Source organism: Micromys minutus (assembly GCF_963924665.1).
Source record: "Micromys minutus genome assembly, chromosome: 1".
Taxonomy (NCBI): Eukaryota; Metazoa; Chordata; class Mammalia; order Rodentia; family Muridae; genus Micromys; species Micromys minutus.
Window position 1 is genome coordinate 259,675,827 of NC_137969.1, and position 20,592 is coordinate 259,696,418.

At 41.4% G+C, this 20,592-nt stretch overlaps 1 protein-coding gene across 1 annotated transcript in view; it reads right to left on the reverse strand.

The window, feature by feature from the left end:
- The window catches only part of DNAH11 (dynein axonemal heavy chain 11), a gene marked incomplete at both ends in the record, with an annotated part of 271,279 nt that overhangs the window by 245,387 nt on the left and 5,300 nt on the right, over nt 1–20,592 (reverse strand). The window contains 6 exons of the mRNA XM_080921133.1: nt 5,560–5,730; nt 7,778–8,011; nt 14,679–14,890; nt 17,041–17,140; nt 18,953–19,142; nt 20,108–20,304. Of these exons, the coding sequence (XP_080777259.1) occupies nt 5,560–5,730; nt 7,778–8,011; nt 14,679–14,890; nt 17,041–17,140; nt 18,953–19,142; nt 20,108–20,304 (1,104 nt within the window). The remainder of the gene's footprint in view (nt 1–5,559; nt 5,731–7,777; nt 8,012–14,678; nt 14,891–17,040; nt 17,141–18,952; nt 19,143–20,107; nt 20,305–20,592) is intronic.

The following is a 20,592-nucleotide window of genomic DNA, read 5'->3' on the forward strand; positions in this document are numbered from 1 at the left end:
GCAATGTAACATCCAACATCTCTGATCTCCTTTACCAATTTCTCTCTTGCCTCCTTTCTGCTTATGGTACAGATCTCTGTGTATTTTCACCTCTGGAATAGAACTCTATTTTCATACTTATATTTTTCTCTGGATTCTGAGTCAGGAAGCCTAATGGCTGGACTCCCCATCCTCAACCACTGACCCCTGTGATAGTCCCAAAACTTCACAGACTTCCCAGCTCAGAGCTGTTTCTCAGTAAGTATATACTGGACAATAAAGGATGAGTTAGTATGACTCAGGAATCATAAATAAAAATGTTTCTGTATTCTGGAAAGTACAAAATTGCCTGTATTAGCATCCAAGATGCTATCAGCAAGGTTTAATTAAAGAAAAGCCATGATTTGACTAAGCATGTGAAAGGCTCTCTAGCTTTTCCACAAAGAAGAAATTAATGGTGCCAAAACAGGCCAGAGGGAGCATCTTAGAGGTAAATTCAGCAGGCAGTGCGGGCGAGAATGAGCCGTGGGTGTACAAATCTAGAGGAACCTGCTGTTGTGAGAAAATGAGTGAAGTTACAGATGACTCTGAGCACGTTTGAAAAGCTGAAGGCAGTCACGAGTGGGATGGGAGATAGGTAAAGACTTAGTTCTGAACAGGCTCATTTTAAGTCATCCATTGAATTCCCAGTAGAGATGTTGACCAGGCAGTTGAATATGTTGTGTGTTCAGGACTTAAAAAGATTGCTCACTGTGAAATGCCCTGTGCTTAAGGTTTTTAAGGAGATCTTTACCCTCTCTGACCTGCCTTTCCAGTGAGGCTTGGAGGGGACGGAGAGGCATGAGTGGATATTAAACTTGATCAGTTTGGGGTTTGAGGGTGATTAGCACTATCCCCCCTCCCTTCAGTTATTTTTAAATCCCCAATCCTATACACCTGACATCTTACAGCTCAGGTATCATATAGTTAGATCTTGGTCTGTTTGTCCCGCATATCTGTTATTTTGTATTCTTTAACTAGGAGGGTTAAATTGTAAACGAAAGTATCAGTTTCAGATTCACACCAAATACTGAACCTGCTCTACATCCTGTCCCCTAGGTCAAATAGCCTTTGGTGTGGTCTGTGTTGCAGTTTGAATGTAGATTGATACAGCTGCTGTGGGAACGAGTGCCGGGTTCCTGTTGTGAAAACAGAGCAACTGTAGAACCCCGAGTCCACCTTCCCCTCCACGAGACCTTCATCAGACCCGTGGCTCCCGAACCACAGAGACCTGTAGATTTTGAACCATACAGCCCAGGGACACCCATCAGAGGCCTGACACACCAGGACCATCCAGGTTAACCCACCTTCCATACCTACTACAAGAATCAAAGCCATCCAGATGGCTAAAGACTCTAGAAAGAACACAACCAACAAAAGTCAGGGGAATAGGACACCTTCAGACCATAGCTACATCATTACTGCGAGCCCTAGGTTTCCCAACACAACCAAAGCACAAGAAGATGACCTTAAATCCAATCTTGTAAAGGTGAGAGAGGCCTTAAAAATTAATAAATCCCTTTAAAAAAACAAATGAATTCCTTACAGACATACAGGAAAATACAATTAAACAAATGAAGGAAATAAATAAAACTGTGCAAGACCTGAAAGTGGAGATGGTAGCAATTAAAAAAAAAAAAAAAAAAAAAAAAAAAAAAAAGACTAAGGGGATCCTGGAGACAAGAAAACCTTGGGGAAAGAACAGGAACAACAGATGCAAGTTTCACCAACAGAACACAGGAGATGGAAGACAGAGTCTCAGGTGTAGAAGATACAATAGAAGAGATTGGTATATCAATCAAAGAAAATGTTAAAGCTAAAAAAATTACTGACACAAAACATCCAGGAAATCTGGGATAACATGCATGAAAGGACCTAACCTAAGGAAAATAGAAATAGAAAATGGTGAAGCATTCCAAAGCCTACAAGATATTCTCAACAAAATCATAGAAGAAAATTTCCCAACCTAAAGAAAAAGATGCCTATAAACATACAAGAAGCTTATAGAACACTAATTATACTGGACCATAAAATAAAATCTTCCCACCAGATAATGACCAAAATACAAGAGCTACAGAATGAAGAAAGAGTTTTAAAATCAGCAATGGAAAAAAGGTCAGATAACATACAAAGGCAGACCTATCAGAATTACACTGACTTCTCAACAGAGACTCTAAAGGCTAGAAGGGCCTAGACAGATGTTCTGCAACCTCTAAAAACCACAGATACAAACCTAAATGACAAAACTCTCAGTCACCATTGATGAAGAAAATATATTTCAAGACAAATCCGAATTCAAACAATATCCACAAATACAGCCCTATAGAAAATACTGAAGAAAAACTCTAACTGAAGAAGGATTACTATGTCCAAGAAAACACAGAATATAAGGAATTCTATACCAGCCAAAACAAGGGAAGGGCAAGTGAACGTGCTCTCTCTCTCTCTCTCTCTCTCTCTCTCTCTCTCTCTCTCTCTCTCTCTCTCTCTCTCACACACACACACACACACACACACCTAACACCACCAACCCCAAAATAACAGGAAATAGCAATCACTGGTCATTAATATCTCTTAACACCAATAGATTCAATTCCCCAATAAAAAGCCACAGGCTCACAGAATGGATGTGAAAACAAGATCCATCCTTCTTCTACATAGAAGAATCACAGCTCAGCAATAAAGACAGACATTACCTCAGAGACAAGATCTGGGAAAAAGTTTTCCAAGCAAACTGACCCAAGAAACAAGTGGATCGGCCATTCTAATGTCTATTTTATTAAAGTCTAATAAAATAGATTTTCAATAAAAATTAATCAAAAGAGATAGGAAAAAACACTTCATACACCCCAAAGGAAAAAATCTACCAAGATGATACCTCAAAAAAACAAAGAACAAACAAACAAACAAACAAAAAAAAAACATTGCTAACAAATCTTACATCCAACCCCAACACATTTAAAGTGGGAGACTTCAACACTACTCTCACCAATTGACAGGTCATCCAGACAAAAACTAACCAAAAGCAAACAGAAATTATGAATCAAATGGACCTAACAAACATTTTTAGAATATTTCATCCAAACACAAATGAATATTCCTTCTTCTCAGTATCTCATAGATCCTTCTCCAAAATTGACTAGCAGAGCACCAATGGCTCAGACTCTAAGATCAACAAATGACAAATGGGACCTCATGAAACTGCAAAGCTTCTGAAAGTCAAAGGACACTGTCAATAGGACAAAATGGCAGCCTTCAGATTGGGAAAGGATCTTCATCAACCCTACATCTGACAAAGAGCTAATATCCAAAACTTCATAAAGAACTCAAGAAGTTAAAAACCAACAACCCAAATACTCCAATTTAAAAACTGGGGCACAGAGCAAAACAAGAAATTCTCAACAGAGAAATTTCAAATGGCTGAGAAGCACCTAAAGAAATATTTAAAGCTCTTAGTCATCAGGGAAATAAAAATTAAAACAACCCCGAGATTCCATCTTACACCAGCTAGAACAGATAAGATCAAAAACTCAAGTGATAGCCGATGCTGGCAAGGATGTGGAGCAGGAAACACTCCTCCACTGCTGGTGGAAGTGCACACTGGTACAATCACTTTTGAAATCAATTTGGCCATTTCTCAGAAAACTGGGAACAGTTCTCCCTCAAGAGCCAACTATACTACTCCTGGGCATGTACCCAAAAGATGCTCCACCATGCCACAAAGACACTTCCTCAATTTTGTTTATAGCAGCGTTATTTGTCATAGCCAGAAAGTGGAAACAACCTAGCTAACCCTCAACTGAAGAATGGATAAAGAAAATGTGATACAGCTACACAATGGAATACCAGTCAGCCATTAAAAACAAAGACATCCTAAATTTTGTAGACAAATGGGTGGGTCTTGAGAACATCATCCTGAGTGAGGTAATCCAGTCCCCAAAGGACATGCCTAGAATGTACTCAATTATAAAGAGATATTAGCCATAAAATACAGAAAACCCATGCTATACTCCACAGACCCAAAGAAGCTAAACACGAAGGAAGACACAATTGAGGATTTCAAATCTCACTTAGAAAGTAATAAAATCTCCATTAGAGGGACAGGGGAATGACCAGATGGCCATGAGAATGAATGGAAACCTGGAAGGTAGGGAGCATCTCCAGGAAGAGACAGAGACGTGGGATAAGACCCAACAATCAATTTAGGTCTCCTTATCTGTGACTCACAGCATCGGAGATAAGGAACCTGAAGAGGCCACCTTCTGTAACCAGGCAGGAACCCCTGTGGAGTGATAGGGACACCAACCCACCCATAAAACTTTTGACCCAAAACTCACTCTGTCTTTAAGATGTACAGGGATGAACAGCCAACCAATAACCAGCCCAACTTCAGAGCCACAATGGGCAAGCACCAATCTCTGACACTATTAATGATATTAACCAGTGCTCTTAACTTCAGCCCCCTAAAGGGTCCTTTAAGAAAAATAGATGGTAGATGCAATATTCTGAGAAGGTAAAACTAATCAACACATGCCTTTAAGAAGGAAAAGAGCTAGGGAGACGTCTCAGTGGTTAGAAACACTGGCTGCTCTTCTGAAGGTGCACCGTCTTCTAGGTTGTCACACAGGCTGAGCTGTTGGCTGCCAGGACAGCCCCACATACTGAATGTCTTCCCTGTGCTGCTCTGGGGATGAGCCCTAGGCACAAGCCTGGATGTTAGTGACTATGCTCCTCCAACTTTTCTTAAGTTATGCAGAACACCACTGAGCCACTGACCATGGCAGTGTCTTCTCACATTAACTGCACTTCCCACAAGTTACTAGAATCCAGAGGGTTGGCTAACTTACATCCTTATGAAGTCGGCCTATTGTGAGCCCATGTTTCCAAGATCGATTTGAATAATATATACATTCTCTGTGGGGGTTTTTCTCCCTTTGAGGTAAACAAGCTTTTCTTCTTTTGTAAACTCAGGTTTTTGGGATTTGGCAAACCACATTTAAATCTCTTTTTCCTAGAGCTGAGGAAAAGCTTACAGGAAACTTCCTGCCCACCAGTACAATCAGTGACAGAGACTAAAAGCAGTTTAAATCTGAACCTCTCCAACCCCCTGAAGTTCAAAATATAAAATTATTAATAGTTATAAATTAAAACTTAAGAGACAATGTGCATGCTGGTGAATGATGTAATGATGGTGGGGAATCTAATTGTTTCAACAGACCAAAAATAACGTGGAAAAGTTCAAGATAAAAGCGTGTATGTGACACGGACATTGGGTGAGCAGATCAGTGGGTGTAAAGGAAGGAAATTTCATTCTGATGAAGCTGACCTAGACAGCAGCCTGTGGTTGTCTAAGACCTCTGAACCGAAAGGTCAAATATGGACCCTGATCATCAACCAGGAGCTAGAACTGAAGAGAGTCCCTAAAAGCTTCGGCTCCTACAAGGGTCAGCCTGGGTAGTTCACACCGTCCCTGTGACCTACCTCCCTTTTAGCTTTGAAAGGACAGGATTCTGGTGCTGAAAGGAAAATACATAATACTACCTTGTCGCCGTCGCAGTCGGATGGATCGTAAATGCTCTGTTGGAAAATGTTGCAGCATCCAATAAACTCCTCGCTCATTGAGTGGATTTGTGCATTCAGGACCGTTCCCTTGCTGCCGCCAAATTCCAGTCTTTCCAGTTTCTCAAATTCCAGTATGGTGACAAACATATCCTTTAAAAAAGAAACACACAAAACAGTAACAGCCTTCCTATCATCTTCAGCAGGAAAAGGAGATTTTAGAGACTCCAATGAAAACATTTCAAACACTCAAAATCAATGGGCACTTACATCACAGAAAACTAAATTTCATGGAACAGAACAAATGCTGATTTAAAAAAACCACACTCCATTTTCAGACTCTGAAAGCCACCTCACAGCGGAGACAGCTCCTAGAGCACCACATACACATGAACCCTCGGAGTGCCGATAGCTCCCTGCGTGGTCTATGCTCAGCCACCTACACTCTGCGGTGGTCCAGCTCTATGTCTACAGAGGAGAAGTCACCCGTGTTCGACAGACTTTAGCGGCTCTCAGACCGACCAGCAATAAGGATGTCCACATAAACTTCTGGCTTATGTGAAAATATTACACAAACAATAAAATGTAAAATCTGTAGAAACATCTACAAGGAAAAGGAGGCAGCAAACATCAATTCAAACATTTTAAGGAAGCCTCAGATGGCAGATGCATCATAAAAGTGTGTACATTCAATTTTTACATTTTAGATTTTTTTTTTTTTTAAGCGCTGGAGAGAGAGAGAGAGAGTTCATTGGTTAAGAGTCCTTGCTGCTCTCTTCTAGAGGATCAGAGTTAGATTCCCAGCTCCCATAACTCCAGTTCCAAGGGATCTGGTGCCCTCTTCTGGCCTTGACAGGAACTGCGTGCATGTAATAAATGCAGACAAAACACCCCAACAGAAAATAATTTCAAAATACTTACACAGAGTAAAATTTTCACATCCTTTTACTTTCACAAATGAGTTTACTATAACTAATTCCAAAATTCTTATACAAAGTAGACTTTACACATTTTTTACTATTATGAATGAGTTTAATAATTTACAGCATTTATTATGTATAAATGGCATACATCTACTATTTATATGGTAGACTGAATGGCTGGCATGAGAGGGTACGGCAGAAGGATCATGAATCAGAAACAGTTTCAATTATACAGCAAGGTTCAGTCTCGAAAATAAAGAATTTTTAAACAAGAAAATGACAGTGTGATACTTTAAATTACCAGGTGGGATTTAGATATGAAATTTTCTTTCGGGTTTTATAAAATTTCTTTTTTTTTTTTCAGGCTTCTTAAAGGAAGAGCTAATCCTTTAAAGTTTCCCATTTCACAACTTTCTACAAGCACTTGGGAAACTATGTCTAGTCACTAACAGGTAGAAAGATTTACTTACTCTCATGTAGTAACAGTTAAAAAAAAAGAAAACCAAACAAATAAACTTTGAAAAAAACAACGGGGTGTGGGGCTACACTGTGTGATTCCAGCACGGTGGAGGCAGAGACAAAAGGATAGAAGAGTTCAAGACAAGCATGAGCCACGTAGTAGGGCCTTGCCTCAAAATACAAAGACTAGGGGTGTGTGTCCTTGCAGAGAGCTCCCGGGAATGTGCAAGACTGGGTGTGATCTCTAGCACCACAAATAAGTAAATAGATAGATAGATAGATAGATAGATAGATAGATAGATAGATAGATAGATATAGATAGATGATAGATAGGTAGGTAGGTAGATAGATAGATAGATAGATAGATAGATAGATGATAGATAGATAGATAGATAGATGATAGATAGATAGGTAGATAGATGATAGATAGATAGATAGATAGATAGATAGATAGATAGATAGATGATAGATAGGTAGGTAGGTAGGTAGGTAGGTAGATAGATAGATAGATAGATAGATAGATAGATAGATAGATAGATAGATGATAGATGATAGATAGATAGATAGATAGATAGATAGATAGATAGATAGGTAGATAGATAGGTAGATTGATAGATAGATGATTGATAGATAGATAGATAGATAGATGATAGATAGATAGATGATAGATAGATAGATAGATAAAATGGAGGGAAGGAGGGGAAGGAAGGAAAGGGATAAGATTAAGTTTCCCTCTTCCCTCATAGACAAGCTTCCTCATTATATGAGCCTTGTGACCCCCACCCACATATGATTAGATAAAGGTAATAAATGAATACCTCTATTTTTACCAGCCGGTCAAGAAATTTGTTAAATCTGCTAAACACCAGGTGAGACTGGAAATCCCAGGGTCTCTCCTCCATGTTTCCTGTAAAATAGCTTGGCAAGCCTTTCCTATATTTGAAAAAAGAATTCCAGAACATCTTTAAGACACGGATGGCCACCTGCACCTTTTCCAGCGAGTCTTCAATTTCTCCTTTCAGAAGGTCTTCAGGTGACAGGTATGCTCTTGCCTAGAATTTAATTAAAAGGAACCACAATCAAAAACATGTTTTAGAAATTGTAGTTATCTGTTTGAGTTAAACATTTTAAGTTATAATTTCTAAAACTGAGCCAAAAATAATATTGCACAAACTCTAGAAATGTAAACACTCAGGCTTTGGTGGTGTCCTTTCAGGGGAGACTGGACTGCAGGAGAGGCTATTGTTTCCAGAGCTATATATTCTAATAAAATTACATTTTTACTGAGTCTCCTATGAACTACAATGAGGACTTTGCACAGATATTCTTTCCACCAATATTGCAGACAATCAGATTTTCACAGAAACACAGAAGCCAGCTAGGCCACCGATCAGAACACAGCTCCTCAGAGGGTGGTCACTTTACCAGTGTCACAGGGCCATCTGTGAAGGTGTAAGGTCATACGTGGTCTATCTCTGGAAATGCTTTCCCATTCGTGGATTTTCGCTGGGAAGCATCAGCAATACCACATGACATGTGGTTGAGCTGAGCTCGGCCACATGAACTTGTTTTTTGAATGGAGATGAGAGAGAGAAGCAAAAGCAATAGATATGATTTGTGAGTCTGCAGGGCTTAAAGGGGAAAGAGACAAACCCTGAGTGAACACAAAGAGAACAGGAATAAACTCCAAAGTCTGAGACAACACAAATTTTCCAAAAGAAATTGTGTCCAAACCAATTCTGTAGGCCAAACCAGCCCTACAGAAAATACCAGAAGGAACACTTGACACTGAAGAATAAGCATAGCCACAAGACTGAGAGGAAATCGATGACATCATGATAACTAGTGCACAATGACATCATGATAACTGGTATACAATGACATCATAATAACATGTACAAATGACATCATCATAACTGGTGCACAATGACAACATCATAACTGGTGAATAATGACATCATTATAACTGGTATAGAAATGACATAATCATAATTGGTATACAATGACATCATCATAATTGGTGTACAAAGCAGGACCAATCACAAAGGCAAAAATGGCATATACATGTTTCTCCATCATAACTCCAGGTGTCCATGGTGCCATCTCACCAACCAAAAGGCAAGTTAACTGAATGGATTAAGGAACCACTGGATCTACCTTTTGCCATCTATAAGAAACACACCTCACTTTCAAGAATGACACTGTGTAAGAATGAAAGGATTTAAGAAAAGATTCCAGGAAAGTAGAACAGGTCACTAAGGGGGGGGGGTATAGAATGAGCTTAAAGGGGCTAGAACACAGAGGTACAAAAGAAGAAAGGGTGACTGGGGAGTGGAGGAAGAAGGTAGAGGAGTGGAAGGGTAAAATGGAGGTGGGTAAGAGGAGAGGTAAATAACATTAAGCATCTTCTTAAAGCCATGTGGAAAATGACTACTTTTATAAGCTTTCTAAAATATGTCATCTTTTAAAAAATAGAGTTTAATTGTAACTACCCTGCATGGATGAATGATGCTATCCTCAGAAACCACAGGGTACAAGACAAAAGGCCAGCCCTGACTACAGGATGGCTCCCTGGAAGCTGCTGGTTAAGGGATCACAAAAAAAAAAAAAAAAAAAAAAACAACCACAGCAACAAAACTCCTCAAAACAAAAGCTATTGCCCTTGCTCTGGGCTGTCCACTGGGAGAGGAAGGTACCAAGAGTCATCCCCAGCTGTGGACGCTGTGAACTACAATAAGCACTTACACAGCAAAGCACGCTCATTGTGTGACAGCAGGAGGGAACTCATGCTTGGTACTGTGAACTTGACCAAGAACCTATGACTAGAAAGGCCACAGACTCTGCGGGAGAAGCCACCACCGTTCTGTTGAAATGAAATGGCAACATCTGTATCACAGAAGAGGTGGCTGTGGTGTGCCCATCCTCAAGCGGGACATATACACATAGACATGGCCTCCCACAAGGCTCATGGAGCTTCACGAGAGGGGACAGATTCCAAACACTAGAGGTTGTGGAGAACAGCCAAGGAACAGCATCTTCCTGTAACCCACAGATAAAAATGACAGATCACTGGAACCAGCCACCACTGTATCTGCTTCATCCAAGTCATTCCTGTAGCCACTGCCATCTTGGCCGACTCTCGGGGAGCGGAGTCCGTCACACCCAGCTGACTTCCCATCTTTGCTTAGGGGACCCTTATGAGCACCGAGCCCCACATCAGAACCCTCTTGAGTAAGACAGTCAGCCTTGCACACCAACAGGTTCTTTATCCAGAACCACGAATCAAATGCTGTTTTTAAGAACCCACCTGAGCATCGAGGGGCTCATTATTATCACCATTCTCTGAGCAGGACATTAGAACTGCTATTTATACCCCATTTACATTGCATTATGGAGTGCTGCAAGCAGTTTGGACATCATCTGAAGCACATGGTACAACATGACATGCATAGATCTCATCCAAATACTAGGTCACTTTTATACTGAGTTTAGTTTGGTAGCTATGGGAGATCCTACAATGTTAGTACCCATACTGTGAGGGTATTATTATTTTATTATTATTATTAAAAGGCACTATCAAGAGCCAGTGAGAAAGCTCAGCAGGTAGAGGCACTTGCTGTTAAGTATGATGATAAACCAATACATTTATTATCTATAAGCCAATTAATTGTTGATTAAACAATTTATCAACAATTTATCAACATGCCAGCTTGCTTCCACCTCCCAGCTGCCCTCTTCCTATTCTCATACTTTTGGCTAACTATTAACGTACACTGTGTCCAAGACAAACTTAGCCTTCTTAAGAATCTATGGATGAGGCTGGAGAGATGGCTCAGTGGTTAAGAGCATTGACTGTTCTTCCAGAGGTCCTGAGTTCAAATCCCAGCAACTACATGGTGGCTCACAACCATCTGTAATAGGATCTGATGCCTTCTTCTGGTGTGTCTGAAGACAGCTACAGTATGTATGTATGTATGTATGTATGTATGTATATATATATATATATATATATATATATATATATATATATATACACACACACAAATAAATAAATCTTTAAAAAAGTTTAAAATTAAAAAAAAAGAATCTATGGATGGCAGTATCTACAAGAGAGAACACACTGTGGACTAGATAGGTTGGTGAGACCAAATTAGTGATAATTCACAATGACAACACAGTAGTATCAGGTTAACATAGAAAAGAGAGAACACCTTGTTACCAAAGTCTGTCTGTCTGTCTGTCTGTCTGTCTGTCTCTCTCTCTCTCTCTGTGTGTGTGTGTGTGTGTGTGTGTGTGTGTGTGTGTTTAAAAGGAAGAAAGAATGTAGGGGCCAATGAAGACATGGCTTAGTGGCTAAGGGGACTGGATGCTCTTCCAGAGGATCCAAGTTCAATCCCAGTGCCCACATGACAGCTCACAGCTGTCTGTAACTCCAGTTTTGGAGGATCAGACAGACACTCTCATACAGACATACACACAATCAAAACACTAATGCAAAAACAAACAATTTTTAAAAAAATAAGTAAAAGAAAGAAAGTCAGAAAGTTAGTTAGAAAGTTAGAAGGTATTTCCAGGTTACATTTTGTTTTACATGTACTTTGTGCTCATTGTAACTAGTAAGATTTTAATGCATACTATCAAACCTTTAAAAAAATCAAGTACTGACAAAAAATCAATAAAATTATGTTGACCAACAATAAAAAAAAAGAAAGTAAGTCAGTTAGAAAGTTAGAAAGTAAATCAGTTAGAAAGTGAGAAAGTAAGTCAGTTAGAAAGTTAGAAAGTAAGTCAATTGGGAAATAAATCAGTTAGAAAATTAGAACAACCGCTAGAAAGTTAGAAAGTGAGTCAGTTGGGAAATAAATCAGTTATAAAGCTACTTAGTTAGAAAGCTAGTTAGAAAGTAAGTCAGTTAGAAAGTTAGTTAGAACTTAAGTTAGTTGTTAGTTATTAGTTAGAAAGTTAGTTAGTTAGTTAGTTAGTTAGTTGGTTAGTTGGTTAGTTGGTTATAAAGTAAGTCCATTAAGAAATTAGTTGTTAGTTAGGAAGTTAGTTTCTTTACTCAGGATAACACTGGTCACAGAAGCATGAAGACCTAAGTTTGACCCTCAGCGCCCACAGAAATTGCAAGTTGTCAAGCCATAGCACAGTATGGGCAGGGAGATGGGTCCCCAGAGTTCCTGACTGTCCATCAGTGGCCACCAGGTTCTGTGAGGGGTCCTGTCTCAAAAGATAAGATAGTCAATGATTCAGGAAGATTACAGATATCATGCATGTGCGTGTGACTCACATATGTGTGCCCATGGACATGCAAACATGCATACCACAACACATGCACTTAAAAAAAAGATCTTGACAAAATGGAGTGTATATGGCATTTGTTAAACATATAAAATAACAAACAATGGGGAAAGGAGGGAAATACATCTTTAGAGAATCCAGTCCCAGAGTTGGCTCACTGATGATCTTGGGTTCCTAACATGCTAGGGCAGGCTTACTACAGATTTAGTGATCTGCTACTTTGAGAGTCATGGAAATCAGGTCAAGGAAACCTCTGGGCAGAAGACATAATGAAGAAGAGAGGCCATAGTATTTCCTTGGGAGCTTGGCAGCTCTGGCTTTTAACACAGACTGGGAACCAAGATAACTGCTTGACATACTTAAAGGCAACCAGGACTATATGAACCACAGACAGTAGGGCTTTGTGGTGAAATGTCTTGGGTAATTTTCAAACTGAAAAGGTCCTTCAAAGGTACCTGCTTACCCACAGAGCAAGACAGATCTGACCCTCAAAGGGCCAAAACCAGAAGAGATGCTGATCCAAAAGCAAGGAACTGGCTCCCTGATGTTAATCCTCCATCAATAGCCACAGCCGGCCTGGCAGGCAGTAAACTGGTGAGAGACCGAAGATGTGCCTGTGTTGGGCTTCTGTTAAACACTGGGCACTACATTCTCTCTTTTGCCCAACTAGAGGGAACTGAGGCTTGAGAAGCATTTAACTTCCTGTAAGTGGGTAGGTCAGATGCAAGCTTGTATGTGTGTAAAGCCCTCCCATACACAGTGCACCTGAAGCACATAGGAGGGGAGATTTAACAAGTCGACCACACACACTAGAACAGCGTTTCTCAACCCGTGGGCTGCGTATCAGATATCCTACATATCGGATATTTACATCACAATTCATAAAAGTAGTAATTATTTATGAAATAGCAATGAAATAACCTTATGGTTGGGGGTCACCACAACACGAGGGGGTGTATTAAAGGGTGACTGTGTTAGAAAGGTTGAGAACCGCTGGTCTAGACGCTCTAAAGTTCACATGTCTGTAGTGTCTGGAACATGGACTTAGGGCTCTTAGCATGTAACTGAGGTTAAGTGATGTTGAAAGAATTGGCCCCAACTGGGTTAACATCAGCTCTCAGAAGAGTGAAGCAGGGGCATCAGGAGTTTACGACCATCCTCATCTACACATCAAGTTGAAGGCAAGCCTGGGCTACTGCTGCTTTTTCTGCCTTGTTGCTTTCCAGACGCCAGGCTTCTAACCCAACAGGACTGTGGGTGACAAGGAGCAGAAACAGGCTGGCTACAGAACAAAGATCTTCTCCAAAACTTGGCCCAGACCTCCCCATGACTGCAGAGCACATACTGTGTGACAAGCCACTCGTGCAGTCTCTGGATCTGTTAGGCATGGCATCCCCAGACAACTAAGAAAGACTACACAAGGCCACGTGGTGTCTGAGCATCTCTCAGCTCTCCTTGGGTGGTGCTGCCTCCTGATCTCTCATATCCTGTAGCAGGAATGGCAGGGCTGCCTCTTGTAAATGCTGGGACCTGTGCAGCTGCAAAAGCATCTCCTGCAGGAGAACCTAATTGAGGACTGCCTGAGAGACCAAGGATTGCTGGTGCAGACAAGGCCAGCCAATCAGGAACTGCTGTTTAGAAGAGATGCTTTCTCGGGACCAAGGGGGGCATGGGCGGAGGGTATTGAAGAGCTAGCAGCAGTGCTCGGATGAGCTTGCTGCAACATCTCTCACCTGCCCCCAAGAGCAGCATCCCCCAAGAGCAGGTAGGATCAGGCGGGAGTTGTCCAGAGCCCAGGCAACAATATCCTTTGTGAATGAAACGATGAAAGTTCATACACAAAGGAGGAGGAGGTGCAGGGTTGGGGAGGCAGAGGAGAGTACTTAAGCATGTTTTAGAAAGACAGTTCCCAAGCTAGGCAAGGAGTACAGAAACATAAGCAAATTTAAAAACGGTGAATCAGAATTATTTCCATATAACCCCATTTCTGTTTTTCAAGGACACTTGATTTTTGAGTCATTTTCTTACTTTACTCTCCAAAGGTCTCCCAGCAGCCAACGCTCCTACAGAAACTAAGGGAAGCTACACAGTACAAAGCATGGCTGTGAGCCTGTTGCTGGAAACCACATTAAGTTTGTTTAACCTCTTTCCTCTTAAATCCATTTGCTTAAATAAACAAAACCCAGAAACAGTGGTTTGTTCTTTATTGTGAGCTTGTGAGCACTGCTGAGTGCTAATGCAGTGTAAAGTCGCCTGGCTGTTGCTCACACAAGTCCTGTCTGAAACCGAAAGGAAAATGATGTTCGTCTATTATTGGGTTGTCCATCGTTAGGTCTGTTCATTATTATTATTAGGTTAATGAAGCCTACTGCTTCAGGCCAATGATTCTCATTATTCTTAATTGTTAATGCTACATACCTGGTCAATGAAGAGGTTACAAAACTCTTGCAGTAAAACTATAACCCGAGCAGGGGTGTTATAGAACTTGGAATGACTCCAGATAAGACAGATGGTGTGAAGCAATGGGGCAATCAGGACTCCGGTCTGTGGGAATTCTGCCTCCTGGAGACCTTGAATGTGCCTCCTCAGAGGTCTTAGGTGAAGTTCCACATCCTGGGCTTCAAGAAGAGCTGCAAGGGGGAAAAGCCGTCAGAATCACACAGCATCTTTCTTCAAGTCCAAGACAGCTATACTTTTCCATGTTATCCTATGAGCTGCGCGTGCACGAGCCGTCAGGAAGGACACAGACTGCCCATTTGTAACTCAGCCTCCCTGGAGAGTTCTGGACTAGTTACTCACAGACCATAAGTAATTGAAGCTAAAGACCCAGGGGGAAGGAAACCTCCAAGTCTAAAGAGAGCTGTTTAACCCCATGGAAACCTTGTGGGAATAAAGCATCTGCATAATCATCACCTCGCAGCTGGATGCCAAGCTTCTCTAGAATGCTCAGTACAAAGGCACAAAGCAAAGTCCCGTCCCAGGTGCCAACAAGTAAGACAAGACAACATGGAACCTTATAGAGATCTGGTTCCAGTTATCAGGCACGCTGGTGAAAGCAGTTTGGAAGCAGGCAGGAGGCAAGATAACACAATGCCACGGAGGATCTAAATGTCACCAAACCCACACTATATAAAGACTAATTTTATAGGAACTTTCATTTGAATGAAAACCACGTTAAGCAGGTAGGAGTTGAAGAAATATCCTCACTTTGATACTGAACTGTCTCCAATCCGAAGCATGTTGTGGGTTATATGTAAAAGTGAAGAACAAAGCTAAGCTGTGCTTTCTGATGTTATCCCCAAGGACTCATGCCAAAGACACATAAGAAAATCCTACTGAGCTTTGTCCCCTGGACTTGGATAAGTAACCAGCTCAGATTCCCACCCAGTAATAAAGCCTCGAGGAGAAAGAGCATTCTGAGCTGTTTTCTCTTCCAGATGTACGGGTAGATTGAGATTGCTGTATACTTATTGTCACAGTAAAGCATCTGTCACATGTGCTGAGCATCTCTGCTATTTCAGTGTAAAGTATGCCTTTGACATGAGTCTTCCACCTCTAGGTGGCCATGAGTTTGAGCCACTGAAAAGTGTTTTTCTCTGAATCTCCAGGTTGTGCGCAGATCCCTTCGACTCATTCCTACAGCGATGTGCCAAAGAAGCATTTATCTTATATTAGCAGGAGAAAGATGTCATTTGCTCTTATTTACTGAGGACAAAAAATGCAATGTGCTCAACGCTTCATGCAGGTATATACAAAACCTCCACCCAGTGGCTCAAGGAAGAGAGTTTGATATTTAGTGATGCCTCAGAGGCACCTCTGTTTACCACAGCTCAGGGTGCACAGCAGAGAGGGGTGACACCCGGATGACCTGTCAGAACAAAGACTCATGTAGCCTAAGTTATGAGAAGAAAAGTCCACAGTGGGGGTGTGGAGAGGGTAGTTGGATGTTGAGGGAGCAGAATCCTAGCAACTTACAAATGTTTCATAAACTGAGCTGGAATTCACATCTAACAACAAGCCGCTTTTAACCACCCCCTCCCCATCTCTTGGAGGCAAACATAAAAATAGACAACTTGAAAGTGAATTTTAATTACTTCTAAATGGCACACGGGAGAAGAAAAGTGTTCTAATGTTGGAAACAAGCAAAATGAAAAACCAAACAGTTGTTTGTTTAGCTTTAACTGCAAGATGTATCCTTCAGTACCCTATATACCAAATGCATGCATTTGCTTAAACACGGATGAAACTGGGCCACTCTATCATTCTTCAAAGGGACTAAAGGAGAAAACAGAGGGCAAGCATGAGGAGAGAATTTTGGCTGGATGCCGCTCACAGTTTCTCTGCTGCATAAGTCTAATCTTTGCTAAAAATTACTGTGACCCAGCACTTGTCAACCAAGGAATTAGAAATTGAGCCCGTTGGAGTATATCCTGAGACTACTCACAGCCCACTTGCTGTCTGGAAATATCTACAAAAGGTGTTCCTGGGTCCCAGCTAAAACCAGAAGGCCTACCCCATCCTTATACACCATCCAGCTAAACTTCACCCCAGTGTTATTGGCTGGGTAGACATCACATGATCTAAAATGCGTGTGTGATCACGATCACTGGGAAGTGGAGAGATGGAGACAAAGCTGCCTTTAGAAGACTCCGGTACACTTGCTCCGTGTGCACACCCTGAGTGGCAGGCAAGGCTGAGTAGGCAAATGGGCAGGAGCAAGAGCCATGGGCAGATGCCACACCGATGCCCAGGGACAAGGGTTGGGAGTAGGGAGTCTTACCATTTTCTACTGTGGTGAAGATACCCTGCAGAGCAGGAAGGTAGCTGCTTTGTCTTGTTTTCAGAATCTTAACCATCTTGAGGACAATAGGAGCCTGAAGCTAAAGCAGGGAAAATACTTTAATAAACATACAAGCTAGATTGCTAAATAAATCTACTGTCTAACAGAAACTTGGGTTCCACTCACACGATATGCACAACGTTTTCTGTTACGTCTATTTTTTTTAATTTCAGATATGCACATGCAGGCATGTAAAGGTCATGCAGGTGTGGGGGTGGGGGTCAAAGGTCAACTTACTTTATCACTGTTCTCCTTTTACAATGTGGACACTGGGGTCAAACTCAAGATATCACACTGGGCACTAAGTGCCTTTCCCTGCTGAGCCACCTTATGGGTACCATGAACAATGTTTGAGTCTCAAGGGTATATTGGTTCCTGTAGGTTGATGTCAAGGTGATACATGATTGGACGGTAGAGAGTGAGACAGGGACAAAGTTTTGTAAAGTGGGAGGGAGGAGAATCAGGAGAATCAAGATGGAGAAGGCGGAGGATGATGGTTCAGATCAAGGTGAAATAGATCGATTTGATCTTGTCTAGGTGGGTGGTTTACATCTTTGTTAATTGGCACTGGAGTTATTGTTTGGATGGATTGTGGGTTGAGAATTTAACATATGTATCTGATTGATAAATTATTGATTGTTGAATCATGATTTTAGCGGGCTGTGGAGGACAGTGTGTGAAACCAATGGCTGAGAGGCAGCTGGAGTGTGAGGATCTGGCTCTGTTGCCAGAGCAGAGAGAGAACACGTGGGGTCCACAGAACGAGGCATGTGTGTGCCAGGTGTGGTAACTACCTGCCTAGGGGGTCTCATGGAAAGGGCAGCTTGTGCCATGTGGCAGAGTAGTAGCGACAGTACTCTGATTTTCTTTTTAAGTGCAGTGGCCCATGGCTCTGTGTGAGAACCCGTAACAGCAGAACCATTTTTTATTTACTGCAACAGGTTCCAAGAGGAAAAAAAGAAGTCTAAATGCATGTTTTCAAAGGTCTGTATTTTATTTTGCAGTTAGTTTTTTCCAAAATGTGAATTTGCATATTGTACATATAAATTATTGGTGATCTGTTTCAGAAAATCTCCAGTCAAGAGACACATGAGTGAACACAACAGATTTTAGAATATTATACTGAGTTAGTGGGCAGGAAACACCCAACAAAGGGATCAAAGTTAGTACTACCATAGCCAAGCATCCTCCTTCCCAAATCAAACTGACTATAGGGACTGTGCTATCTACCTGTAAGTCAATTTGACACAATCTAAAGTCACCTGGGGGGGGGGGAACTCTCAATGGAGAAAAATGTCTCCATAAGAATTGCCTATAGGCAAGTCTGTAATGCCTTTTCTAAAGTATCTAAATTAGTGATTGATGTGCAGGGCCTAGCTCACTGTGGTGGTGCTGGCTATGAAAAGGGAGTCTGCAAGCCACAGGAAAGCAATTCAGTAAGCAGCATCCCTCCATGGTCCTTGCTCCTGCCTCCAGGTCTGTGCCTTGAGTTCCTGTCATGACATCTCTGGATGATGCACTACAAACTCTCAAGATAAAATAAACCCCTTTCTTCCCCCAAGTTGTTTTTGGCGATGGTTTTATTACAATAGAAATTCAAACCGAGGCAGTAATTAAACCTTGCCGTCTCCAGCCTTCCCACACGGAACCGCCCTTTCTCTCATTAAATAGTATTCCTAATGATCTCAGATGCTACCAAAATATCCTATAAAGGCCATCAGTCCCCATCATCCTTAATGTAAAAACGCATTTTCTGTAGACAGCATTGCAGAGTAAGACAAGTGTAGAGTCCTTAGTCATACAGAGCAGTGCCACTCATGGTTTAGAAACAAACCCAGTACATTCTACTCACTTGGCGGTATATGCATTTCAGGTTACCATGCCTCGTGGTCCAGAAATCCAGCTCTGTCTCAGGGGTTGGGTGGAGGCCACTCAATAGCGGCTGTGCTGAGTCTTTTTCTATGATTTCTTGGATCTGATGTGACCATTTAATGACTACAGATTCAATGGCATGGAGTATTCTCCTCTCATCAGACTGTGGCCTGTAGATAGTATATGATTAATAAGAGCATCCCACAGTGACTTTACCCAGATAAAGACGGGATAAGGATACTGGTGGCTTTTTATGCATCTGTAAACTAGTTTTCTCACTATGAATCCTTCAAAATGCATTATTTTTTCATGTTCCTGGTTTGGGTTCGGCATCACTGCATTTAGTACATCTCTTAGCATTAAGAGAAATGATAGGGTTCAGAGAATAGTTGTCAATAGAAGGCAGAGGCTGGGGAGGAGCAGAGCAAAGCTGTGTCTTGTGGACTTGGTAGGTGCAGTACACTCGTGAGCTCACAGTGGCTGTGACTGCCGTACAAGCCCTGCCCAAGGTCAGATCAGCCAACACTGTAGCAGGGAGCAGAGAGGAGCTCACAATGAAAGCTGCAGGACATTGATTGTTCGGTGGTTAAGGATGCATGATGCTCTTCCAGAAGACCTGAGTTCAGTTCCCAGCACCCATGTCACATGGCTCATAGCCCCATGTAACTTCAGGCACGATACCTAAGCACAACTATACAAATACACGTGATTTAAAATAAATAATAAAATGAACATAGAATTACCATAATGTTAAAGACCCTTTTTTCCCCTGTAGGAATATTGCTGAGCTTATATGGTGATAGCTTGTATTTTTTTTTTTTAAAGAAAGTGTACTTGTAGGCTGAAGATGTACCCACGTGGTAGAGCACTGGCCCAGGGTGCACAAAGCCCTGGACTTGACAACCAGCACCGTAAAAACCATCTGTGGTGGTCCATGCCTGTGATCCCATCATGTGGATGTGGATGCAGGAGAATTGCGAGTCAAAGTCTTAGCTGGCTACATAGCAAGTATGAGGCCTACCTGACGCAATATATACCTTAAAGTGACTGCTTTGCTAATAGTCTGAGAGGCCTGATACTCTGTAGGGATGTCAGCCATGCATTAACATACTATCCAGAGCACACTGTTGCTTACCTGGTCACTGAGTAATGCTGATCCAGGTCAATATTTTCTGCAATTGTAGGAATTGGCAGATGAGTTCTTCTTGACATTTTGCCCCTAAATATATGTATCTTATTTTTCATGACTTCTGTGTGATGTTCCACATCTTGTGAAATAAAACACGACCAGGACTTATGATTGTTCTTATTAGACAGAATTGGGACTAATATCTAGACAAAGAACAACATTTTTAAGGCAGTTAATCAGCAGACAGTAAGGATCTTTAAAGGTGTTGTTGTACAAAATTTTCTTGTCCATAAAACCATGCCACTTCAGAAATAATCTTGATGACTCCAAAAGTACTAGGAGTGGACGGAGTCAGCTGTGATTTACACTGAGTCTCTGAGCAATAATGGGCTTTTGTAAAACGAAAAGGAATTGCTGCTTGTCCTTTTGTTTATCCATTCAACAAGCATATGCCATAGATTCAATTCAAGGCATAATTCAATAGCAAGAAT